General features: G+C 43.5%; 1 protein-coding gene across 7 annotated transcripts in view; it reads left to right on the top strand.

Annotated features, from left to right (window-relative positions):
- Window positions 1–22,155, top strand: part of ELAPOR2 (endosome-lysosome associated apoptosis and autophagy regulator family member 2) — a 182,600-nt gene that overhangs the window by 117,616 nt on the left and 42,829 nt on the right. For all 7 annotated transcript variants that reach the window (XM_053257766.1, XM_053257763.1, XM_053257768.1 and 4 more), the window contains 7 exons: window positions 2,869–2,974; window positions 8,018–8,170; window positions 11,757–11,845; window positions 15,481–15,661; window positions 18,201–18,329; window positions 18,959–19,049; window positions 21,332–21,434. In XM_053257766.1, the coding sequence (XP_053113741.1) occupies window positions 2,869–2,974; window positions 8,018–8,170; window positions 11,757–11,845; window positions 15,481–15,661; window positions 18,201–18,329; window positions 18,959–19,049; window positions 21,332–21,434 (852 nt within the window). The remainder of the gene's footprint in view (window positions 1–2,868; window positions 2,975–8,017; window positions 8,171–11,756; window positions 11,846–15,480; window positions 15,662–18,200; window positions 18,330–18,958; window positions 19,050–21,331; window positions 21,435–22,155) is intronic.

Raw genomic sequence — 22,155 nt, 5'->3', positions numbered from 1 at the left:
CAAATGGTGTACAAACTCTGTTAGGTTGGATAGCCATTGTTCCCCGGATGTGGAGTTCTTAATGATTAAATGTCGACCCTTCTATCTCCCTCGGGAATTTACAGCAGTAATTTTAACGGTGGTGTATGTGGCACCAACTGCAAATGCACATGTGGCCATGGGTATTCTGTATGAAAACATCAATAGCAGACTGAGTAAATACCCAGAAACAGTGCAGATTATTGCGGGGGATTTCAATCATACAGACTCGAAGGCAGTATTCCCAAATTTTTACCAGCACATTAAGTGTGCAACAAGGGGGGGAAATATGCTTGACAAGGTGTATACGAACATTAAACGGGCATATGAGGTTAAGCCCCTGGCACACCTTGGCAGGTCAGATCATGTGTCCCTGATTTTGACATCAGCATACACACCCCTTAGGAAGCAAGCCCCGATATCAACACGTACCATTACAGTGTGGCCTGAGGGGGCCTCTCAACAGTTGCAGGACTGTTTTCAGGAGACTGATTGGAATGTGTTTGACCATCAAGATTTGGAGATTTATACATCAATGGTTTTGGACTATATTACATTTTGTACAGCCAACGTCACCAGGGAAAAGCATGTAAAGATGTGTTCAAACAGGAAGCCCTGGATGAAGGGCGAAGTTCGGGGGCTGTTGAAGGCCAGGAATTCTGCTTTTAGAACTGGAGACCGGGTATTGTATGGTATAGAAAGGGCGAATCTGAAGAGGGGTATCAAGAAGGCAAAAGCTGTGTATAGGGGGAAAATTGAGAACCACATGAACAGTCATGATGCCAGACAAGTGTGGCAGGGGGTTCAGCAGCTTATCGGCTACAGATTTAGTGGTCCACCAACTGTAGAGAGCAGTGCCTCCCTGGTGGGGGAGCTGAATACCTTTTTTGCCCAGTTTGAGGTGACACCGGCAGTGGTTCCAGCAGTGCTACCAGAGTCATCGCCCTTACTCCCCGAGGGAAATGTTGTTAGGGTGGAAGAGGGGGAAGTGAGACGGATATTGAAGGAAATAAATACAAGGAAGGCTATGGGCCCTGATGGAGTGGTTGGTAGGGCGCTGAGAGACTGCTCGGAACAATTGGCTGAAATTTTTATGAAGATTTTTAATCGATCTCTGGCCCAAGCTACTGTTCCACCTTGCTTGAAATCCTCTACCATTATACCTCTACCAAAAAAATCTAACATAGACAGTCTGAATGACTTTCGTCCAGTGGCGCTTACACCCATTATAATGAAATGTTTTGAGAAATTGGTGCGAAATCGTATTATGGCTTGTCTGCCAGTTGGACTTGACTCCGGTCAATTTGCATATAAGAAGAAGAGATCCACGGAGGACGCTGTGGCTATGGCCCTACACACCGTCCTGACCCACCTGGAGAAACAAGGGAGCTATGCAAGATTGCTTTTTGTTGACTTTAGCTCTGCATTTAATACTATTCTTCCATATAGATTGGTGCCCAAATTATTAGATCTGGGGCTTCCACCGTGCTTATGTAGGTGGATATTAGACTTTTTATCAGATCGTTCTCAACGGGTTAGGATGGGTTCCCATGTCTCGGCGGATCTCAGTATAAATACGGGGACGCCGCAGGGGTGCGTGTTGAGCCCACTTTTGTACACGCATTACACATATGACTGTGTTCCCAACTACCCCAGCAATAAGATCATTAAGTTTGCAGACGACACAACTGTGATTGGTCTGATTACTGCTGGAGAAGGGGAGTCGGCCTACAGGAAGGAAGTGGAGCGGCTGACAGAGTGGTGTGGAGAGAATAACGTATTCCTCAATTTAAAGAAAACAAAGGAGATCATTGTGGATTTTAGGAAATGCAATTCGAACATTCAGCCACTCATTATTGAAGGGATTTGTGTGGAACGGGTTTCGGTGTTTAGATTTCTGGGAATGGAGTTGAGAGATGATCTGACATGGGGAGCAAACACCAAAGATTTGGTGAAGAGAGCACAGCCGAGATTATACTTCTTGAGGACTCTCAGGAAGAATAGTCTTTCAAATAATCTACTGCTGATATTCTACCGCTGTACCATAGAGAGTGTGTTAACCTATGGAATCTGTGTGTGGTTTGGGAGCTGCACAGTCAGGGAAAGAGCATTGCTGTCCAAGGTTGTTAAGACTGCGGAGAGAATAATTGAGTGTACTCTTCCCACTTTAGACCAAATTTATGCCACCAGGAGTTTTAACAAAGCGGTAGAGATAGTGCAGGATCCCATGCACCCTGGAAATGATCTCTTTCAGCTTCTGCCTTCGAGAAGGAGGTACAGGGTCATAAAAGCCAGGACCAGCCACTTGAGAAATAGTTTCTATCCAAAAGCGGTGTTAGCTCTGAACGCAGCAAAATACAGTTTCTAATGGGGTTTTTGTTTTCAGTTTTTTAGAGTTTTTTTAGAGCAATGGGTATATGGGGGGGGGCGTATATTGGGATATATGTAGTTATTTCTTGTTAGGTCCTGCAGAGGTTGCTGTAGATTCTTTCAATCTCGTCGTTCTGTAGAGGACAATGACAATAAAGATTTACCGTATCTTAAATTGCTGAAAAATTCCTTTGGACATGATTTTATGGAAACATGTCATATAAATAAGTATATACAATTCAGAGATGAAGTTCTTCACTTGCAGTTTGATACGGTACAGTCCAGGGAGAACTTGCTATGTGAATTTTGCTGACAGTGTAGCTCAGCTCTTAATATCTGTTGTATGAATGGCCATGCTAAGTCAGGCCAGTTATTCCTCAGGAACACTTCTAATAGGGACACTAAACCCATGCTCCCATCCACATAATCTCTTTCATTTTTAATCTGTGTTTGTATAATCATTTCATTTGTGTTTTCTAGGTATCATTGAAATCAGGTACCAATATATTATACTGGAGAACAACAGGGATCCTTATGGGTGCTCAAGTGGTGAAGCCTGTACTGGTGAAAAACATCACAATTGAAGGTAGAAAATACTGCCATTTTAAATGCAATTGTATGTCAGCTTTTGAACTGCATGGGGCACTATATTCCTGTAGTGTTAGAGTAATTTAGTGGTAACACTTGTTATCAATACAAATTAAAACATTCATCATATAAAATAAGCAATTCTTAACAAGCAGGTCATAAATAACAATAATAAAAAAACCATTTGGAAAGGAGAGGTGAAGCCAAAAGGAAAATAAAAGTAGATTATTGAGCTTTACTGTGGTCATATCATATACTTTCAAATCACTATCCTTTTCACAACAGACCTATTTTGTTAGGAGGCCACACATCACATCAACATTTTACTCTTTATTTCCTTTCTTTCTCCACCCCCTCCCTCCTCCCTATGTGCAGAGTGAAATTTAGCTTTAAAGGTTATGTAAGAATTGTATGGGGTTTTCAACAGAATGTTTTAGTTACAGTTAAATAGTGACACCTGCTGGGAATAACTAGATGTACAGAGAGACAAAAGAATCTGTGTTATTTTAGTTGGTCCCTATAAAGGTATTTACCTTACGTTGACCTTTTTATTTTTCTAATGAATCAGCACAGATATCTATGATCTTTGTGCATTATTATATTATTTAGATTTGGACGCACACTTTGATTTTATGCCATTTACCCGGAAAGATTTTACTTTAGTGAACCTTTTTGCCACTGAAAATGAAAATTCAGATTACACATTTCTACTAGCTTGTGTAAGTGTGCACTTTCCTAGTCTTATGACTCTTCCCTACTGGTGGCTTTGGTATACAAAGGGCTTCCTAGAGGCATCTGGTGGGCCACTTTGTGAAACAGGATGATGGACTAGATAGGCCTTGGGCCTGATCCAACAGGGTTGTCCTTATGGCCATAGCTCAGTGGCAGATGACCTGCTTTGCATTTAGAAAGTGCTAGGTTCAATTCCTGGCTGCTTCAGCTAAAAAGAATTCAATAGCAGGTGATGAGAAAGACATTTGTGTGCGATCTTGGGGAGCACAGCAGAGAAAATTCAATATAAGACAACTTTTCATGGGGTCTCCAAGGTGGCATTTACTGCTGCTACATATGCATATGTTGGGTATGTGTATTCTACAGCATTCGTTCTAAAGCACAGCCATGCAATGCCCCCTTGCCACTGGCTCTTTATGGATTGGGTGTGAACGCTTAATGAGGTATCCAAAATTGATTTGTCTTTTCAGTTGCTCTCCACTCTGTTGTCCTGAAGTGGAACTATCTCCCTTCTTCATAGTAGGACTAACATTTTCCTGGGTGGTTACAATCTCTTTCCATGTTTTTAAAAAAACTATTTGTTTTTGATATTTTAATTTAAACCACAAATGAAATAACCCCCCAAAATGCCTGCCTACAGGCAGGAACGGACTGAATGAGGGATAATGAATTGAAACTGAGTCCAAAACTGAGGTACTCATGGTAAGGGGTTGTACTTCAAGGGACATGATAGATCTTCCTGTTCTGGATGGGGTTACACTCCTCCAGAGTGCATAGCTTGGGAATACTTCTGGGCCCAGGCCTCACTCTAGTCTCTCAGGTTCAGGGGTGTAGCTATAATTGAGTGGATGGGTTTAAAGGACCCAGGCCCTGAGCTCTTGAGGGCCTCCGAGATCCACCCATCCCTATTTTCTTCATTATCCCTCAGTCCGAGGGGCCACCAGAGAGAAGGGTGAACACGGGCCCCCTTTCACCTAGCTACCCCCCTGCTCAGGTTGAGTCTATGGCCAGGAGTGCTTTCTATCAACTTTGGTTGATACGACTGCTGTGTTTGTTCCTTGAAGATAATGATCTCTGAACTGTGATGCACTCTCTGGTAACCTCTAGGCTTGACTACAGCAGTGTGCTCCATGTGGGGCTGCCTTTGTGTGTAGTTTGGGAACAAAATGTAGTTTTGGTCCAAAATTCAGTTGGTCCAAAATGCAGCAGCTAGATTGGTCTCTAAGGTTTCTCAGAGAGACCATATTATGCCTGTTTTAAAACAATTGCATTGGCTGCCAATAGGTTTCTGGGCAAAATACAAAGTGCTGGTAATCGGTTTTAAAGCCCTAAATGGCTTAGGACCAGGTTATGTGGGAGTGTGCCTTCTTCTCATGATCCCCACTGCACGTTAAAGTCCTCAAGAGAGGTCTGTCTCTGGATGCCTCTTGATTGTGCAGGAGCAGGCATTATCTGTAGTCGCTCCTGGGCTGTGGAATGCATTCCCTATAGATATTCAGGACTAACATCTTTATCAGATTTTAAAAGAGTCCTTAAGATGCATTTTTTCAGCCTGGCTTTTAGTAATCTGTGAATGTTTGAATTACTTTAATTCACTATTGTTTTAATAGTTGTTTTATTGTGTTTTAATTGTATTTACTGTTGTGAACGGCCTAGAGCCTCAGAGTCAGGTAGTATATCAATTAATAAATAAATAATATAATAATTACTATTAATAATAATAATTAATAAAATAAAATAAAAACCAAAACAATAATATAAATAATGGCTCACATAACTAACAAACAAAATATAAACAAAATTCAGCACTATTAATTTCAAAAAACGCACAGAAAATATACATGTCATTTCATGGTTAAATGTTTCCCATAATATGTGCCCGAAACAACCAATTTCGGGTGATTCGGAGCCGAACCGAATCACCCCCAACGAGTCCCGATAAATTTCAGACCCGAAACGAATCACCCCTGTTTGGGGTCCAAATTTTTCGGGTGTTTCGGGTCTCCATTTTGTGCCCCAGAAAAGTGCCAGCCTTTTCCTCTTCTTCCCCCTCCGTTTTCAGTTTGACGTCTCTTTGAATTTCCCGCCTTCTTGCCTCCATTGATTTCAATGCAGAAATTACTTTCCTTTCACTTTAATTGAAAAGGTCCTGGGGCCAAAAGAGTGGGGTGGCGTGGTAGTGCCCAATGGGTGGAGGCTACCACCCCAATTACAGAGTGATTGGGCAGAGGGCTGATTTTTGGTGATTTTTTGAGAGTTTTAGTGTCTATGGGGAAGATTGGGGGCAGAAAGTGGGATCTGGGGCAGAAGAGTGGGGTGGGGTGGTAGTCCCCAATGGGTGGAGGCTACCACCCGAATTCCAGGGGGATTGGGAAGAGGGCTGATTTTTGGTGAATTTCTGAAGTTTAAGCATTTTTAAGGTTTCCCCCCTTTAGGTATAATCTCTTCACGTCAGGGGGAAAGGGGTGGCCTAGAGTGGGGTGGGGTTGGTGGTGGTGCGGGGTAGGGGCAAGGAAGCTACCTGAATTTTTTCAAAGGATTTAGGCAGAGGGCTGATTTTTGGTGATTTCATTTGTTGGAGTTTTGTTGCTTCTGAGGTGTTCTGAGTGTGGATTCTGTGATAGCAAATGAGATTTTCAATGACACACCATGAATCCACTCTCATCTGCTGTCATAGAATCTAAATCTTAAAGACATGTGAACTTCAACAATTCACCAAAAATCAGCCCTCTGCCCAAATCCTTTGAAAAAATTCAAGTAGCTTCCTTGCCCCTACCCGGCACTACCACCAACCCCACACCGCTCTAGGCCACCCCTTTCCCCCCGACGTGAAGCGATACACCCTCCATTCTACCTAATGGGGGAAAACCTTAAAAACGCGTAAACTTCAGAAATAACAAAAAATCAGCCCTCTGACCAATCACTCTGCAATTGGGGTGGTATCCTCCACCCATTAGGCACTACCACCCCACCCCACTCTTCTGGCTCAGATCTCACTTTCTGCCCCCGATCTGCCCCAAAGACACTAAAACTTCAAAAATTCACCCAAAATCAGCCCTTTGCCCAATCCCCCTGAAATTTGGGTGGTAGCCTCCACCCATTGGGCACTACCACCCCACCCCACTCTTTTGGCCCCAGGACCCGTTTTTCTAATCCGAATCGATTCGGATTCAGATTAATTCAGCTCCGAACCGAATCGGGGGTCATTCGGGTGGGCAAAATTTGGGCACAGAACAGGGGTGTTTCGGTTCGGGTCCAAACCGAAACACCGAAAATCCAAATTGCACACCCCTAATAATATCATCTTTAACCTCTCTGGCCTAGTATAAGTGTTAATAGAATTAATAAAAGGACTCCACCTTTAAAAAAAAAAATGTAACGCAAACTCATAGATGTTTAATTTGTGAGGATAATTGGTCTTGTATTAGGATTCCCTATATGTTTTGAAACCATTCTCTTATTCCTGGTGGTATTCTCCCCCTGCCCTCTCAATCAAGCTTTACGTAGGGCTAAATTGTTTGTTTCCCAGTTAATTTAAAGTCCAGTGTTCGGCAGTTCTGGCAGTTCTTCCTCTTTCCATGTTATACTGGAGCTGAGATAGGCCCAGGGGCTCAGTTGAGCCCCATCTGGCTCCAAGTATAACCACTGATCCCAAGGCACCTTGACTCTTTTCTAAGAGCACTTTGCCTGTCTCATGAGTCTGATTAAAAGGCAATGGTTGGTTGGGGGTGCAAGAAAAATGTATCTAGATGGTGTTCCATGCAGCCAGCATCTCATTCAAACTAGTCCCTCAGCTGCTACAGTACTGTGACCAGTGTTCCTTCTAACAGGGATTCTCAGATGTTGTTGACTGCAACTGCAATGGCTTTTGCTTGGGGATTATGGGAGTTGTAGTCAACAACATCTGGGAATCCCTATTAGAGGGAACACTGACTGTGACATGGTCTGACCTTTACTATCATGGTTAACCTTTCCAGTTGCTTCTTATAGTCATGCTTAGCTTTTGACTTAAGTGGAACTACACATGATTAGTTTTAAATAATAGTTTTAATGTGTTTCAGACTACAGTGTTCAATAGCTGGCACTTAAAAAATATTTTCTTTAGTGTATTTGTGCACCACCCCAAGCTCATGTCTCTGGGTGGTTTACAACAAACATGTAATTGCATTTATTGATCACATTTGCTGCTCCAAGGGCAACACTCTCTGTCCCTACTCCACAATGGTTCTCCAGCAGAAGTGAGGTACAGAACACGCCTCTGTGTTTCTATGATTGCTGAATTGCTGTCTTTGTCGTCTTTGTTTTGTAGGAGTGGCCTACACCTCTGAATGCTTCCCCTGCAAACCTGGTACATTTAGCAACATGCCAGGTTCTTCTACCTGCCAGGTCTGTCCTAGAAATACCTACTCAGAAAAAGGTGCTAAGGAATGTGCTAAATGTCCAGAAGAAACACATTACGCAGGTACAGTGTGTGCACAAAACAGGGTATGAAGGGCTGCTGGGTCCGTTTCAAATTTCTACTTTAACTTCATGCTGCCACAACTTCCTTGAACCTAGTTTAACTACTACTGTTTGCACTGCTTATCTACAAAGATAATTGTAGATACTTACAAATTACTTACTATTGTAGTAAATATTTGTGAAGGTCGAATGTGCTTTAAGAATTCATTGTAAGTCAGAATAGGACTTTGCAGACATATGCACATTGTGACTGGATGGTTACAAAAAGAAAAATGTTGGGTGGGTGTCCAATAATATGGCTAGCTCAGAGGGTTATGGAGTAGTCTGCATCATAAGTGAAGTGGTTTCAATATTTTTAAAGAGAATTTGGAACCATGACAACCTAATCTTAAGACTTGCTATGACAGCAAATAGGCAAGGCATTTGAGACCCTGCTCAGCAACCAGTAGGCCAGGAAGAAGTGGTGGAGAGGTGGTGGGCCAATGCTTTACCCTGCCAGCCTCCAAAGTTCCCTGCCAGCATGCCCTGTTCGCACAGCCACACTACTTTTTCACCACTGGATTTTGTCACTAGTAGGGATGGGAGAGTGAGGCAGCATTCCTCTGTGATCCTGATATGGCTTGAGGGTGAACCCTTTGCTGAACCCTAGTTTAGGACGTGATATTCTGACTACTGCACAAGCACAAAGACACTAAGCCTGTGTGTGCTTAGAAATATATCTCTTTTCTCCAAGAAAAAAGCAGTTCAAAGCAGTTTGTGATAAATAAATACATAAAAATAACAATTCTTATAACTTCTTAAAACTATTGAATGGTTAAACTGATAACTATTTGAAGTGCTATTGCTATCCTAGAATTCTTCAAGTCGAGAAGAGGCCAACTTAGGAAAACCTCCTTATTCGCATGGGTTACATTCCAGGCCAGTGCCGCAGATACTGGAACTGTGAATACCGAGGCATTGGGGCAATGGGAATCTGGGAGTTAGGGTCCAAAGGGCAGGAAAACACCCCCCACATAGTGCCCCAACGTGCTCCACTGCTCCCCTGCATTCCAGGAAAAAATTGCTGAAAATCTGCCAAAAATCAATTTTGGGTTTGTTTAACATAGCCATAAAATGGCTCCCAATAACTGATGAACTTGAAATGGCGGTTGGAAATTACCTCCAAGGTCATTTCCAGCCACTCCTGACCCACGGATGCGGATATGTGGGTTTACTGCCCCCCCCCAGTGTTTGTTTATCATGTATAATAGGTACCTATTACCTGACCACACATACGCAAAACCGTGAGTGCTGGACCTGCAATTAATGAAGTCCTTCTGTTCATACCTGCAGCCCTTAAACTGTTTGAAACCAAGTTTCTGGCACAACTCCTCTATGGAGCTCAACTGGACCCCTTCTCCAACTTTGCCCCATTGGAGCTTGTCCAGTCCAAATTCCTAAGAACAGTTCTCCAAGTACAACAGTGCATCTCTTAACGCTAGCCTACATCTAGAGGCTGGTCTGGTGAAAGTGGAGGCCAGAGTTTGGCTGGCCATACTCAACTACTGGTTAATATTATCCCTCTTCCCACTGGGTCTAGCCCCATAACACTACAGGACAACTACCAGCCCACCTGGAAATGGTCACTTCTGACAAAAATGTCATTCCTGGCACTCTCCCCTCCCCTCCCCTCTTACTTTCCATGGGCTACAGACAGGCAAAAATACTCATCACATAATGGACATAGAGCGCTGAACCAATTTAGGCAAGGTCCTGAACTTCCCCATCTATGAAATATTAAGACACATTGTATCTCCTGCTGTATACCTCTTGCATCTGGAAGTCCCCCAAAACAGAAGGGCCTTCACCCTGGCCTGCTGTGGTGCCCTTCCTTCAGCTGTGCTAGAAGGCAGTTACAGGAAGACCCCCCTTCTCAGAATGCCTGTGCCACTGCAATTTTGGGCAAGTTGAAACAACAGAGCATGTCCACCTCCATTGCCCATTCTACAGAGACATTAATCTTGTCCTCATCCTTCCATTATTAATCGAGTCCCCAGGTCACTCAAACCAATTTTACGAGCTGGGTCTCATGATCAGTGAGACCCGGGTTTTGTGAGTGCCCCTGCACACGAGCAGGGAGGGAGCCTGGGCGGCTGGATCGGCCACCCACATGATTGCCGGCTCCATGACGGAGCTGGCGGGGGCTGGGGGGAGTGGGGGCCAATTGGGTTTGTGAGTGTTCAGGGCATGCTGACGAGACCCCTGGAGCCAGGAGGTGGCTTTTCACCTCCCCTCCAGGGATCTCTTCGTGAGTAGCCATGCTGCGGAGCTGCGCCGCAGCTACTCACGATCGGGAAGCCTGGGTTTGCGGAGCACTCGCTCCACAAACCCAGACTAAGGGGAGGGCTACAAAAGCGGGCTAGCTGCTTGTAAGCCATCGGGCTTGCCTGCGAGCCCGGTGGTTTACATGATCAGCAAAAATCGGGCTAGGCTCTCCTAGCCCGATTTTTGCTGATTGTGAGAATAGCCCCTACGTCTCTCTCCTGCTCTCTTATTCTAACCCTATTCTAATACATAATGCTGCCAAGTTTTGTGTGGCACTGTGTAAAATTCCTCGGGTCCTGACAGACAGCGAGAACTAAGCAGGCCCAACATAGTGCATGTTCACACTGTTCCCATCCCCAGCATTTTATACTGACTGAGTAAAATTTTAAAATTTTAAACCACTTAAAGCTTTCATGTAGTCTTACCCATTTTACATTAATTTTAACTGGTTTAACTGTAGTTTTAAGATAGCTCACAGCAGCTTAACAGTAGCTGTATAACAGTGTATAGCTTTTAGCTTCTGTACTGTCTTCACAGTTCTGGGCATAGCCCATTTTAATGTTGCCGTAATGATGTTTTAATGTTATTATTATTTTATTTTTACATTTATAGCCCACTCTTCCTCCAAGGAGCCCAGAGCAGTACACTATACTTGAGTTTCTCTTTCATAACAACCCTGTGAAGTAGGTTAGGCTGAGAGAGAAGTGACTGGCCCAGAGTCACCCAGCTAGTTTCATGGCTGAATGGGGATTTAAATTCAGGTCTCCCCGGTCCAAGTCCAGCACTCTAACCACTACACCACATTGGCTCTGCTTTATGGTTGTCAAAGACTGTAATACAGACAAATTAAATGTATTGCTGTCTCGGCAATACAATGTCAACATGATGGGCAGGATATAAAAAATTGCGTCTTTGGAACATAAATTGTGCTGAACACTTACAGGCATCCCTGGGGAAGGAGTTTGACAAAGCTGGGGAACAAAATATGAACACGACTATATGACTAATATTTATATACCACCTTGGATATATAAATTTGCGGGGAACAACCCAACAAACTTTGGTGGGGGAGGGGACGGAACTGGAAGCGCGCACACAAATTAACCAGTAGAAACACTGAGGATGTTGGCTGTTTTTCCAAAGTATGAGCAAATGTATCTTTGATCATTATTGTAAACTGCCCAAAAATGTCAGTTTGGGGCGGTATACAGATGTGCTTAAATAAATAAATAAATAAATAATCATATCCCTTCCCCCCTGATTTCCCCCTATTTCACTTTCAGATGAAGGGTCAAGTGAATGTTTAGAGTGTCCACCATGCTCAGACAACGACTTTTTCCAAATCCACACACCATGTGATAGGGATGGAAAGGTGAGTGATAGAGTATTCCAGATCCCTTTTAAAGGAGTCTTCACAAAACTGAATGAAGTGTTTGTGGTCATATGAACTGATTTATTCCTAAAGGACCATCAGTCAGGAATTGCTGACTTCAGTTTCCACTTTCATGACAAATCGTCCCTGTGGCCTTCAACAAAATTGCTTGGTGGTCTTGTTAATTTTCAAACCTGCATCTCTTTGTGCATGTATAAGGTTTTGGTCCTAGTTAATGAAAAATGTTTAGACAGAATATTTGCAGAAGTAGAACCATCTTTAATGTAAAAACACCCTTGCCTTCTATTGATCCATGTCAGACTCCCAATAATTTTTGAGGAAAAGATGTTATGTATGTTTGAAGCTGGTTTAAATTAAAGTGTTACCTTAGGCACAATGGACTAATCAGTCTGATTATGCTGTTCCAGGTAGGGACTTTAAATTGCTGTAGAAAATGCTACTTCAGATACCATATTTGACTACTTTGTAAGTAAAGAGAGAAAACTGAGTACCAGGCTTCTTGATAGAGGGGGGGACAATATTCAGATACTGAGATAGAGCTGGCACCTTCTAATAGGGATGTGTGAACAGGTTCAACATCGAACCTGTTCATTTCGACCGTTTGGGGTCGAACCGAACCACTCCCTGTTTGGTCTGACCCTGGACCAAACACCTCCATAATGGCTGCCGGGCCACCTGGTGAAGGCCGAAAACCAGCTGAAGAGCACCCGAATGGGTGAAGAGGGACATGAGGAAGATTGGCGGGGGAGGGGGAACCTCTGCGGACCCCCCTGCCACCTCCAGGAACTCCCCCGAGGAGGAATAAGGTTGTTTTTTTTTAAAGAAAATGGTCTGCGCACCCCCCCAGATCGAACCGAACCTGTGGGGGTTCAAGGGGGTGCTGGACCAAACTGACTCAGTCTGGTTCGAGTCTAGTCCGGACTCAAACCAAACCAAACCAAACCAAACCAAACCAGGATTCCATGCACGTCCCTACCTTCTAATACTGCAAGGGAGTTGGCACAAAAGGTAGGGCTAGTCCTCAGGGAGATTTGGATCATGGTAGCATTTCATACATTAAAATGTGTTAGGTGTTCACGTAAAAAAGTGATGTGTGAATGAAAAAAACATATATATCCTTCAGCTGCACTCTTCAGAGAGCTAGTACTGGCTGCAGCATTCGAGGTTTACTAACAGGTGTTGTGCTGGATCATGGCATTTGCTGCCACTTTTTAAAAAAAAGGTTTTCCACAACAAACCTGAAAGTGGAACTCTGGGATGAAATATAGACTGCACCACCTGCTCACATAATGTTCTGTAGGATAAGGCCAATGGAAAACCTCTGATTCCATCATGCAATTAACTCTTCTTACACTATTAGGACATTTTCATCTCCTTCCTAGCCCCATATGACAGTCATACCTCATCAAAATTTACTTAGAATCTCAAGTTGCAGATGCTAATAAAGTTAGTGGGTGTTTCAGGATACATGTTGGCCAACTGCTCACATGATAAGCCTTTGCAATGTGCTTGGCAAGACAGTGGGAGCTTTGTGAGCTGTTTAAGCTCATAGAGTTTCCGAGAGGTGTGGTTTAGGTCACACAACATTTTGCTTTGTGATCTCTGTGCAACAACCTTGTGAACAAAAAACACAACAAAACCCCAAAGTGACCTCTGTAATTACAAATTGTGGAGGCTATTCATACACGCCTGCAAAACCAAGCTAAGGAAGCCCAACCTGGTTTTGCATGTGTGCGTGTACTGCTGGAATCAGGCCCAGTCCTGGCGGCACCGTAGCAGCAAACCCACCCATGGAGCTTCCCTCTAAAATGAGGTTAAGGGAGCAAGCGCTCCCTAACCTCATTTTTTTGGATTGTCTGTCAGCCACAGCAGTAAGCAGATGCAGCCAGCAAACCGCGGTGCTCTTGGGGAGTGGAGGGGGGATCCCCATAATGCACTATACACTTGCGCAGTGCCCTGTTGAAGCTCTGGGGAGGTTCCGGAGAACCTCCCAAGACTCTCTTCTTGTGATTATGCTCATAATCCCCTATTACCGCTTCCTACTCATTTTTTCACTCAAGCTGGTGTGAAATTATCCCATCAAAATATCGAATGAATAAATAGCAGAAAGCTCCCTATTCTGTGTCAGAGAAAAGGGGCCAACTAGAAATGAATGTTAGAAAAATAATTGCTTGCTGTGATCTTTTGACTTCCAGATCTTTCCAGCTCCAGTTCTTTTGACTCCCAACAGAGCTCTGTTACTTAAATTGAGGTCCAGTACTATAAGTATTATCTTTTCCCAAAAACAACATAAAAAACCCCAACCTGTTTAATGCAAGACTCTTTAAACAAACAAACAAACAAACAAACAAACAACACTCAATGGATTTCAGATTAAGATTATACACGGTTATATAAAATCCTATAAAACCTACTACCTGCAAATATTGCTTGAAGGCAGCAACAGGACTGTGTAATAACTCAGTTTACAAAGGAAGGATGTTTTGAAGCCGGATCTGAAGGAATCAGTCTGTTTGAACATAATATTCAAACCTTGTCGGGGTCTGTCCTCCCTTCTAGATTTTGGGACAACTTTAAGGGGCAGCAAATGGTCAGTTATTTCATGTACTGAAATACATTTTAATACAATACATTTATCTCTTTTCACTTTTCATGTTTTCTTGTATGAGATGTAATTGATTTCTGTCAGAGTGAAACTATGCATTGCATAGAATGTGTAGTGTGTGTGTGTGTGTAAATAGCAACCATGGGTATCAGGAACAAGACTATTATGTGTAGAGAGGAGGTATTTAACTCTTTCCCTTCAGATCATAATTCCAATGAAAATATATACACACACACCTCGCCGGCAAGCTGCTGTTAGTTTGGGAAATGAAGCTATCATTAGTACCAATTAAATCTTCCCTGCAAGGGTACATAGCAGCTTGGTGTAGGTTGGTGGGGATTTTCATTGGGACTATGATGTGAGGAGACAGGATTAAATTCCTCCCTTGAAACAGCTATTTAAAGTAAACAACAAATAGGGCCAAAATATATTCTTAACATAATGCATAGCTTGATCTTCATTCTCTTTGTCCTCTGTGAAGTGCTGTTCTTGTTCTGTGTTGGTTTGGTAGCACCATCTCCTGCAGTTTGGAGACGTCTCCTACACTGTCTCCTGCAGTGTGGCTTGCCTTACAGGTGAGTCGCACTGTGAAAGCTCTTCCTTAGACTTTAGGTCTAGTCAACATTGCATGAAGGACCACCTTCTCCCATTCAAGCCTGCCCAAGTTCTGGACTCATCTGCCTAGGCCCTGCTCTCTGGCTTGCTATGAGCAGAGGTCCAATTGGCTGTTTTCAAGGTCGGGGAATTTTCAGGGGCAGTATCACAGCTTCCTTTTCTTACTGTCTTTCTGCAGATGCTGAAGACCTCTCCATTTTGGAAGACTTAATTCTGCTATTTGAAATAGTGTTAATTTCTGTTGCTTGTTCAATGTTTTCTATTATCTTGATGTGTTTTCAGTCATTGTTTATATAGGTTGTAAGCGACTTTGATTCTTTTAATTAAACGTGTATAAATAAATGAATGAAATAAAACCTTATTTTAAATTGCATCTTTGTTTGTTTTGTTTCAGACTCAGCTCATGTACAAATGGGTAGAGCCTAAGATCTGTAGAGAAGATGTTTCTGGAGCAGTAAAGCTGCCCCCTTCTGGTGAGAGGAAGAAGTGCCCACCTTGTAACCCTGGTTTCTACAACAATGGCTCATCATTCTGCACTCCTTGCCCACAAGGCACGTTTTCTGATGGAACACGAGGTAAGAGAATCTTATCTTAAGGGCCACTTTCTCCCACAGGCGTCTGCACATCATACAAGATTGTTTCAAGTGGCCCTATTGAGCATTCCATCTCCTTTTGAGGTTTGATTGATGGCAATGCTTGAGCACAGCGCTGCCATTAAGACTGGACTTTCGGATGCAAGTCCGCTACAGAACTTTCTTTATATCTGTGGTTCCAACCTGCAAGATACGGGTTAGGGCACTTGCCCAGGGCAGGGTGGTCCAAATGTGATGGTATGCAAACCTTGAGTTTAGCTGGCCAGACAACCCCCTCTTCACTCACATCTTATTTATCAATTGATTTCTTATTTTCCCTATTATTTATTTTCCTCTGTAACCTGCTTTGAGAATTTTTATTGACAAGGAGCCCCCCCCCATAACAAGGGAGGGGCCCCTGTAGTTAGGTCCAGAGCCTAGAATTACTTAGCTGCACTCCTACTTGAGCAAGCCTCTTCAATTTGGCTGCCCCTGTTCTTTGGAACTTATTGCCTCCTTGAGGTATAGCTGGTGTCCTCTCTAATGGCTCTGTCATAGAAATGGAAAATGTGGTTATTCTGTTCTTCCAAGGCCCCTTTGAGTTTCTGTTTTCTGCTTGATACCTGTCTGTGATTGAGTTTTTCCTCCATTGACTGGAGAAATAAATTGATATGGGTTTATTATGTTTTGGTTGATTTTTTATGTGCTGGCTTGTATCCTACTTTTAGTTATTTTATTGTTTAATAATGTTTTGTTAGATATTTTTACCTCTTTGCTGCTGGCTGCCTCAAATTCTATCTGGAAAGTAGGTGGAATATAAATTTTTATACTCTGCAGCAATTGGTTGCTTGCTTGAGCTGGAGAAATACAATATAAAAAAAATAGTGTTCTGAAGATGATATCGGGGTTAGGTGCCAGGGATTAGCCAACTTGGGCACTGGCCCCAGGGGGGCATGGCTGACCCCTGAGTAGTGGTGTGCCCGGACCGGTCTGGAGCCATGGAAAAGGCCTCTGGACCAGTCCGGAATTTGGCCAGTCCGGTGGTCCGGCAGCGGGGGGAGTGTCATTTTAAGGATGGGGGGTAGTACTTACCCCTCCCGCCGCTCTTCCCCCTCCAGCGCTCATCTTTTAACAAATGTTTTTGGGGCGGCAGGGTTCCTCCCTGCAGCCATCGTTGGCTGCAAAGTTCTGAAGTAAGTATAAGCTGGTGCTACGCATGTGCTTGGCGTGGCGCACACCCCCCCGTTGTTGCTGCCGGCGCGCATGCGTGATGGCTGTGACAATGGGGGTGTGCACACCACACTGGGCGCATGCATAGCGCTAGCTTATACATACTTCAGAACTTTGCAGCCAACGATGGGGGCAGGGGCGGCAGGGAGGAACCCTGAAAGGAACCCTGCCGCCCCAAAAACGTTTGTTAAAAGACGAGCGCCAGAGGGGGAAGAGTGGCGGGAGGCGTAAGTACTACCCTCCCTTAAAGTGACACTCCCCCCAGTGCCAGACCACGCCTCCCTGGTTCCGTGCACATCCCTACCCCTGAGGTCCTACACAGACTTTGTGCAGTAGAAAAATATAGTGGCCACTGAGAAGTGCTCCAAGCCACTCCCCCCCCCACAACTACTAGTAGCAGGGTCAGCTTTCCTCAACCTTTTTGAGGTCTTAATTTGGTGACGGAGCAACAGCTGCTTCAAAGGCACTTTGGCAGTCACACTGAAGGTTGCCATCTTGTTTTTATCAATAATGTAATTCTCCTGCCCCATTGCTGCGTGTACTGGGAATGCGGGCATTGCATTATTAGTTGGGTTTTTTTAAAGATTACTGTCACCCCCATCACCACCGCTAAGGAGTGCTCTGGTCTGCTGCCACCCCAGCTGCTAAGGTAAGCCTGCATTGGGCTAGGGGCATCCATCAAGGCACTTGGCCAAGGGCTTCCTCAAACCTAGAGATGGTCCTGGAGGTATCATTGCCCATGTGTATAAACTAAACGCACTTTCATCCATGATAAACTAATCTTGCAAGATTTTGTATTGTTTCTAAAACCTGAAGGTTCTGTTTAACTGTTCTTCTATCACACCGATTTGAGCTTTCTTAAAGAAAATGCTGTAAACCTGTTCAGTCATTATCAGAGCCACCCAGAGCTGCTTGGATGGAGTGGTATATAAATGTAATAAATAGATAATCGAACCATGCACATTCTACATGGTTATGGCACCAACAGGACTGTTCTGGCAAGCCCTGCTTCCTGCGTCACAAGCCTGTGTCCAAGCCCTGCTGGACCAGGCCCAAGGCTTATCTAGTCCAGCATTAGCGGTATGCACAGAATTGGTTTGGCTGGTTCAGTTCGAATCCACACTGGATTTGAACTGACCTGGCCCAGACCAGTTCCTGGTCCAGCCGAACTGAGTCCAGTCTGGTTTTTTTCAACACGGAGAACCACCTAATTGCTGCTTCTTATCTATTTATTATTTTACATCTAATAAAATGTTGCTTTTTGGTATTGACATATGTATTTATCATTCTTTTGACTTATTTCTCCTTGTAGATTGCCAGGCTTGCCCTGCTGGTACTGAACCAGCTCTGGGATTAGAGTATAAATGGTGGAATGTGCTACCTACCAATATGAAGACTTCTTGTTTCAATGTTGGAAACTCAAAATGTGATGGGATGAATGGTGAGTTAGTCTTCCTCCATCTCTAGCTTATTCTTTCTTCTCTCAGTTTACCTCTGCTATTGAAGGATCTGGCAACTGTAGTCGGAATTCTGGTATACTAAGAGCTGAACTTCACATTCAGAAATTTACACATGGCACTGTCCTCCAGGATTGTTCCCACTTCAGAATGGATGGGTGTGTGTGTGTCCCTGCCTATTGAAAGCTAGCATGCCAGGGAGAAGTGTTCTAGCCTAGCCTTTACCCTGGACTCCTGAATTCAATCCCTCACCTGCATTCTGAAGTAATAGAATTGAAGGAGAGGCAAACCTTCTGCTTTTTATTAATGTGTAGACTGGATCTTAGAAAGAGGGGGATAATCTAATTCTCTAAGATGCTGTAACTTGGAGATTTTGTTGGAGTAATATATGTTTATATGCACCTCAGAAAGAAAAGTTGGCCTTCTGAATGAATGCATAAGTTGTCTTCCTATTGTGATTTGAGCCAAACTGGTGTAAATAATTGCATTGAATTGACATAAACAAAAATAAATGGGTTTTACAAGTGTATGGATCTTGCTATTTTTCAGTTTTATTTTAAGAATTTGCAAGATTATATGCTACCTGAATTTACATGGGATTCTCCTTTTTCAGGTTGGGAAGTATCTGGTGATCACATCCAAAGTGGGGCAGGGGGTACAGATAATGATTATCTTATCATGAATCTTCACATACCAGGATTTAAGTAAGGAAAATTTTGTTTTCTGAATTTCTCTTTACTCTAGTTCATCATTGTCCATATCCATAAGGAATAATAGAACTGTGTTGTCAAGTTCTTTTGGAGATTGCTACTGGTGGGTGATTGGTGAGTGTGTTTGTGGGCACTACGGTTAAAGCCATGAGTGTGTTCTCTGCCTTAATCAAATGTGAGATCTCTGCATAGTGGTCAAGGAACATGAAGCCTCTTTTATGCAGTGCTTTTATTAATGTTTCCTGCCAGGAGCATATATTCTCCCCATCTGACTCTTGCCCAGCTGTCTCCTCAGTCTCTTCCCCGTTCCTTAAGTATCCATCCCCACTCCTTCCAGATCCCATTAAAACTAAGCCCCTTTCCCCCACCCCTCTTGAAGAAGTTCCTTTCCATGCACCCATCACCAGCCAGCTAGCTGCCTGCCTAATGTGTATCATGCAACCCAGCTGCTGCCCACGCACTGACATCTTTTCCAGGCTCACCAGCCCCTCTCTGGATGCTGACCCACAAGAAACTGCCAGCTCTTCTCCTGTTGGCATGCTCACTGGCAGTGGTAAGCTAGGTGTCTCCCTATCTGCTAGTAGCAGGGTGGTCAACATCACCAGGGGCCAAGTCCAAAGGGACCAAAGTCTTCCTAGATTCTTACATGCTTAGCAGACACTAGGCAATCCACTAGAAATTTGACAGTAGTCATTCTTCTGAGTCATTCTCTTCCGAGGAGAGCTGGTCTTGTGGTAGCAAGCATGACTTGTCCCCTTAGCTAAGCAGGGTCTGCCCTGGTTGCATATGAATGGAAGACTTGATGTGTGAGCACTGCAAGATCTTCCCCTCAGGGGATGAAGCCACTCTGGGAAGAGCAGAAGGTTTCAAGTTCCCTCCCTGGCTTCTCCAAGATAGGGCTGAGAGAGATTCCTGCCTGCAACCTTGGAGAAGCCGCTGCCAGTCTGTGAAGACAATACTGAACTAGATAGACCAATGGTCTGACTCAGTATATGGCAGCTTCCTATGTTCCTATGTTCTGCCCATCCTGTATTATAGTGCAGTATCAAGTTTATTTCAGCTCTGTTTCCTTCTGGCATCTCCACACTTCAGCAGCAAGTGGATTGCACTCTTCAATCCTTTCTCTTTTTCTTTCTCTTAACTCTCATGCTCAGTCCAAAGTTAGATCTGCTTCACTTCCTCCACTTTCCTTCCTCTCCTAAGCTCTTCCTGTATCTGAGAAAACACACCTTCAACTGCTTCTTAACACTATTCCTTCTCTTCCAGCCTGACATCCTACTGGTTCAGCCAAACCTTCTGTGCCATTGCCCAGACTAGGGCATTGTTCAGGTTGTGATGTTGCAAGAAGATGGGGAGAGTATATGCTCCTGGCAGGAAACATTAATAAAAGCACTGCATAAGAGAGGCATCATGTTCCTTGACCACTATGCAGAGATCTCACATTTGATTAAGGCAGAGAACACACTCATGGCTTTAACCGTAGTGCCCACGAACACACTTAAACACACTGTGTGTTTAAGGTCATGCCAAATGTCCAATGCAAGGAGCTTTACTGAGGCACTCCCTGCCCTCGGTGACTGCAGCCATTAAGAGTCAAGCCAAGCCCTATTCTACATAGCTGCATGCTGGGTTCAGTTTGTTGATCACATTAGAAAGTGGTGGTGGAATGTTGGGAAGAAGCATTCGATAGGGAGATACTGATTTCCTGGTAAAATCCCAATAACCCCCTTCCCCAGTGTGCTGATTATTAGAAAGTAAAGCAATGATTTCGAACTTACTAACATTTTAACTTATTATAGATTCATACAATCATAGAATTTTAGCAATAGCAATAGCAATAGCACTTACATTTATATACCGCTTTATAGCCGGAGCTCTCTAAGCGGTTTACAATGATTTAGCATATTGCCCCCAACATTCTGGGTACTCATTTTACCGACCTCGGAAGGATGGAAGGCTGAGTCAACCTTGAGCCCCTGGTCAGGATCGAACCTGTAACCTTCTGGTTACAGGGCGGCAGTTTTACCACTGCGCCACCAGGGGTAAAATTTTAGTTGTGGAAGAGACAGAGCAGGTATTTCATTCAAACACCTGCTCATTGCAGGGCATCCAGCCTTTTTAAAATTGGCTTGTAGGGTTAGCAACTTACAGGCATATTTCTGACACTGAGAGGGGGAGAATCTTTGGTTTGTGGTAACAATAACACAGTGATGTCACTGGCTGGCAACTGCTGTTAAAACACCTTGTAAATATTTCATTTCCTCTCCATTGAACAGACCTCCAACTTCAGTAACGGGAGCAACAGGCTCAGAACTTGGACGGATCACTTTTGTGTTTGAGACCATCTGTTCAGCAGATTGTGTGCTGTATTTCATGGTAGTAAGTAAGATCATGATCAGGAATGACAAATGAATGTGTTCTGCATGTCATTTTTATACCTGGGCATAAACTGAATAATCTACAGCCGTATGATAATAATTGCATTCTGCAACGTGTTCTGAGTGCAAATGAAAAACTTTCCCTCTTCCCATCTGAGGTTCTTTCAAATTTGTGTAGATATGAAGACGGAACTGAGCTCTTGCAGTCTAGCATTCCATCACGAATGGCTTGGATTTCTCTCTCTCTCTCTCTCTCTCTCTCTCTCTCTCTCTCTGGTGAAATTCAGTGAACTTATGCCATGTTCTGGCTGTGAGATGTAGTAATATCCATTTTTATCTAATCAGGTTGTCTTATACAACATTTCAGCTTTCTAGCAGTTCGAAAAGTAGCCTCACAATGCTAATATTACTGTGAGAGAGTGAATGAGTAGTATCAATTGCAACTGCTTTTATAGAGATACTAACTGGGTATAGGTAAGAGATTGGATTCCTGTTTTTCCACATCTTTTCCAGGTGGGGAACATCTGATCCTTACTAGGCAGTATAAATGAACATTTAGCACAGTGATGGATCATGCTACTTGGCTTCAAGATTGTCAAAAACAGAAATAACATATAAAGGAGATGGTCTCTAATAATGGATCCCTTTCCCTTTGAATTTGTAGTGCCTTTCCCTTAACTAAAGGGGTTCTGTATGGAGTTAGCTAGACACAAGATATTTTT

The sequence above is a fragment of the Hemicordylus capensis genome, chromosome 5 (genome assembly GCF_027244095.1).
Source record: "Hemicordylus capensis ecotype Gifberg chromosome 5, rHemCap1.1.pri, whole genome shotgun sequence".
In the NCBI taxonomy this organism is placed as follows: Eukaryota; Metazoa; Chordata; class Lepidosauria; order Squamata; family Cordylidae; genus Hemicordylus; species Hemicordylus capensis.
The sequence above is the reverse complement of the archived record's forward strand: the minus strand, read 5'-3'. Positions and strand labels throughout refer to the sequence as shown.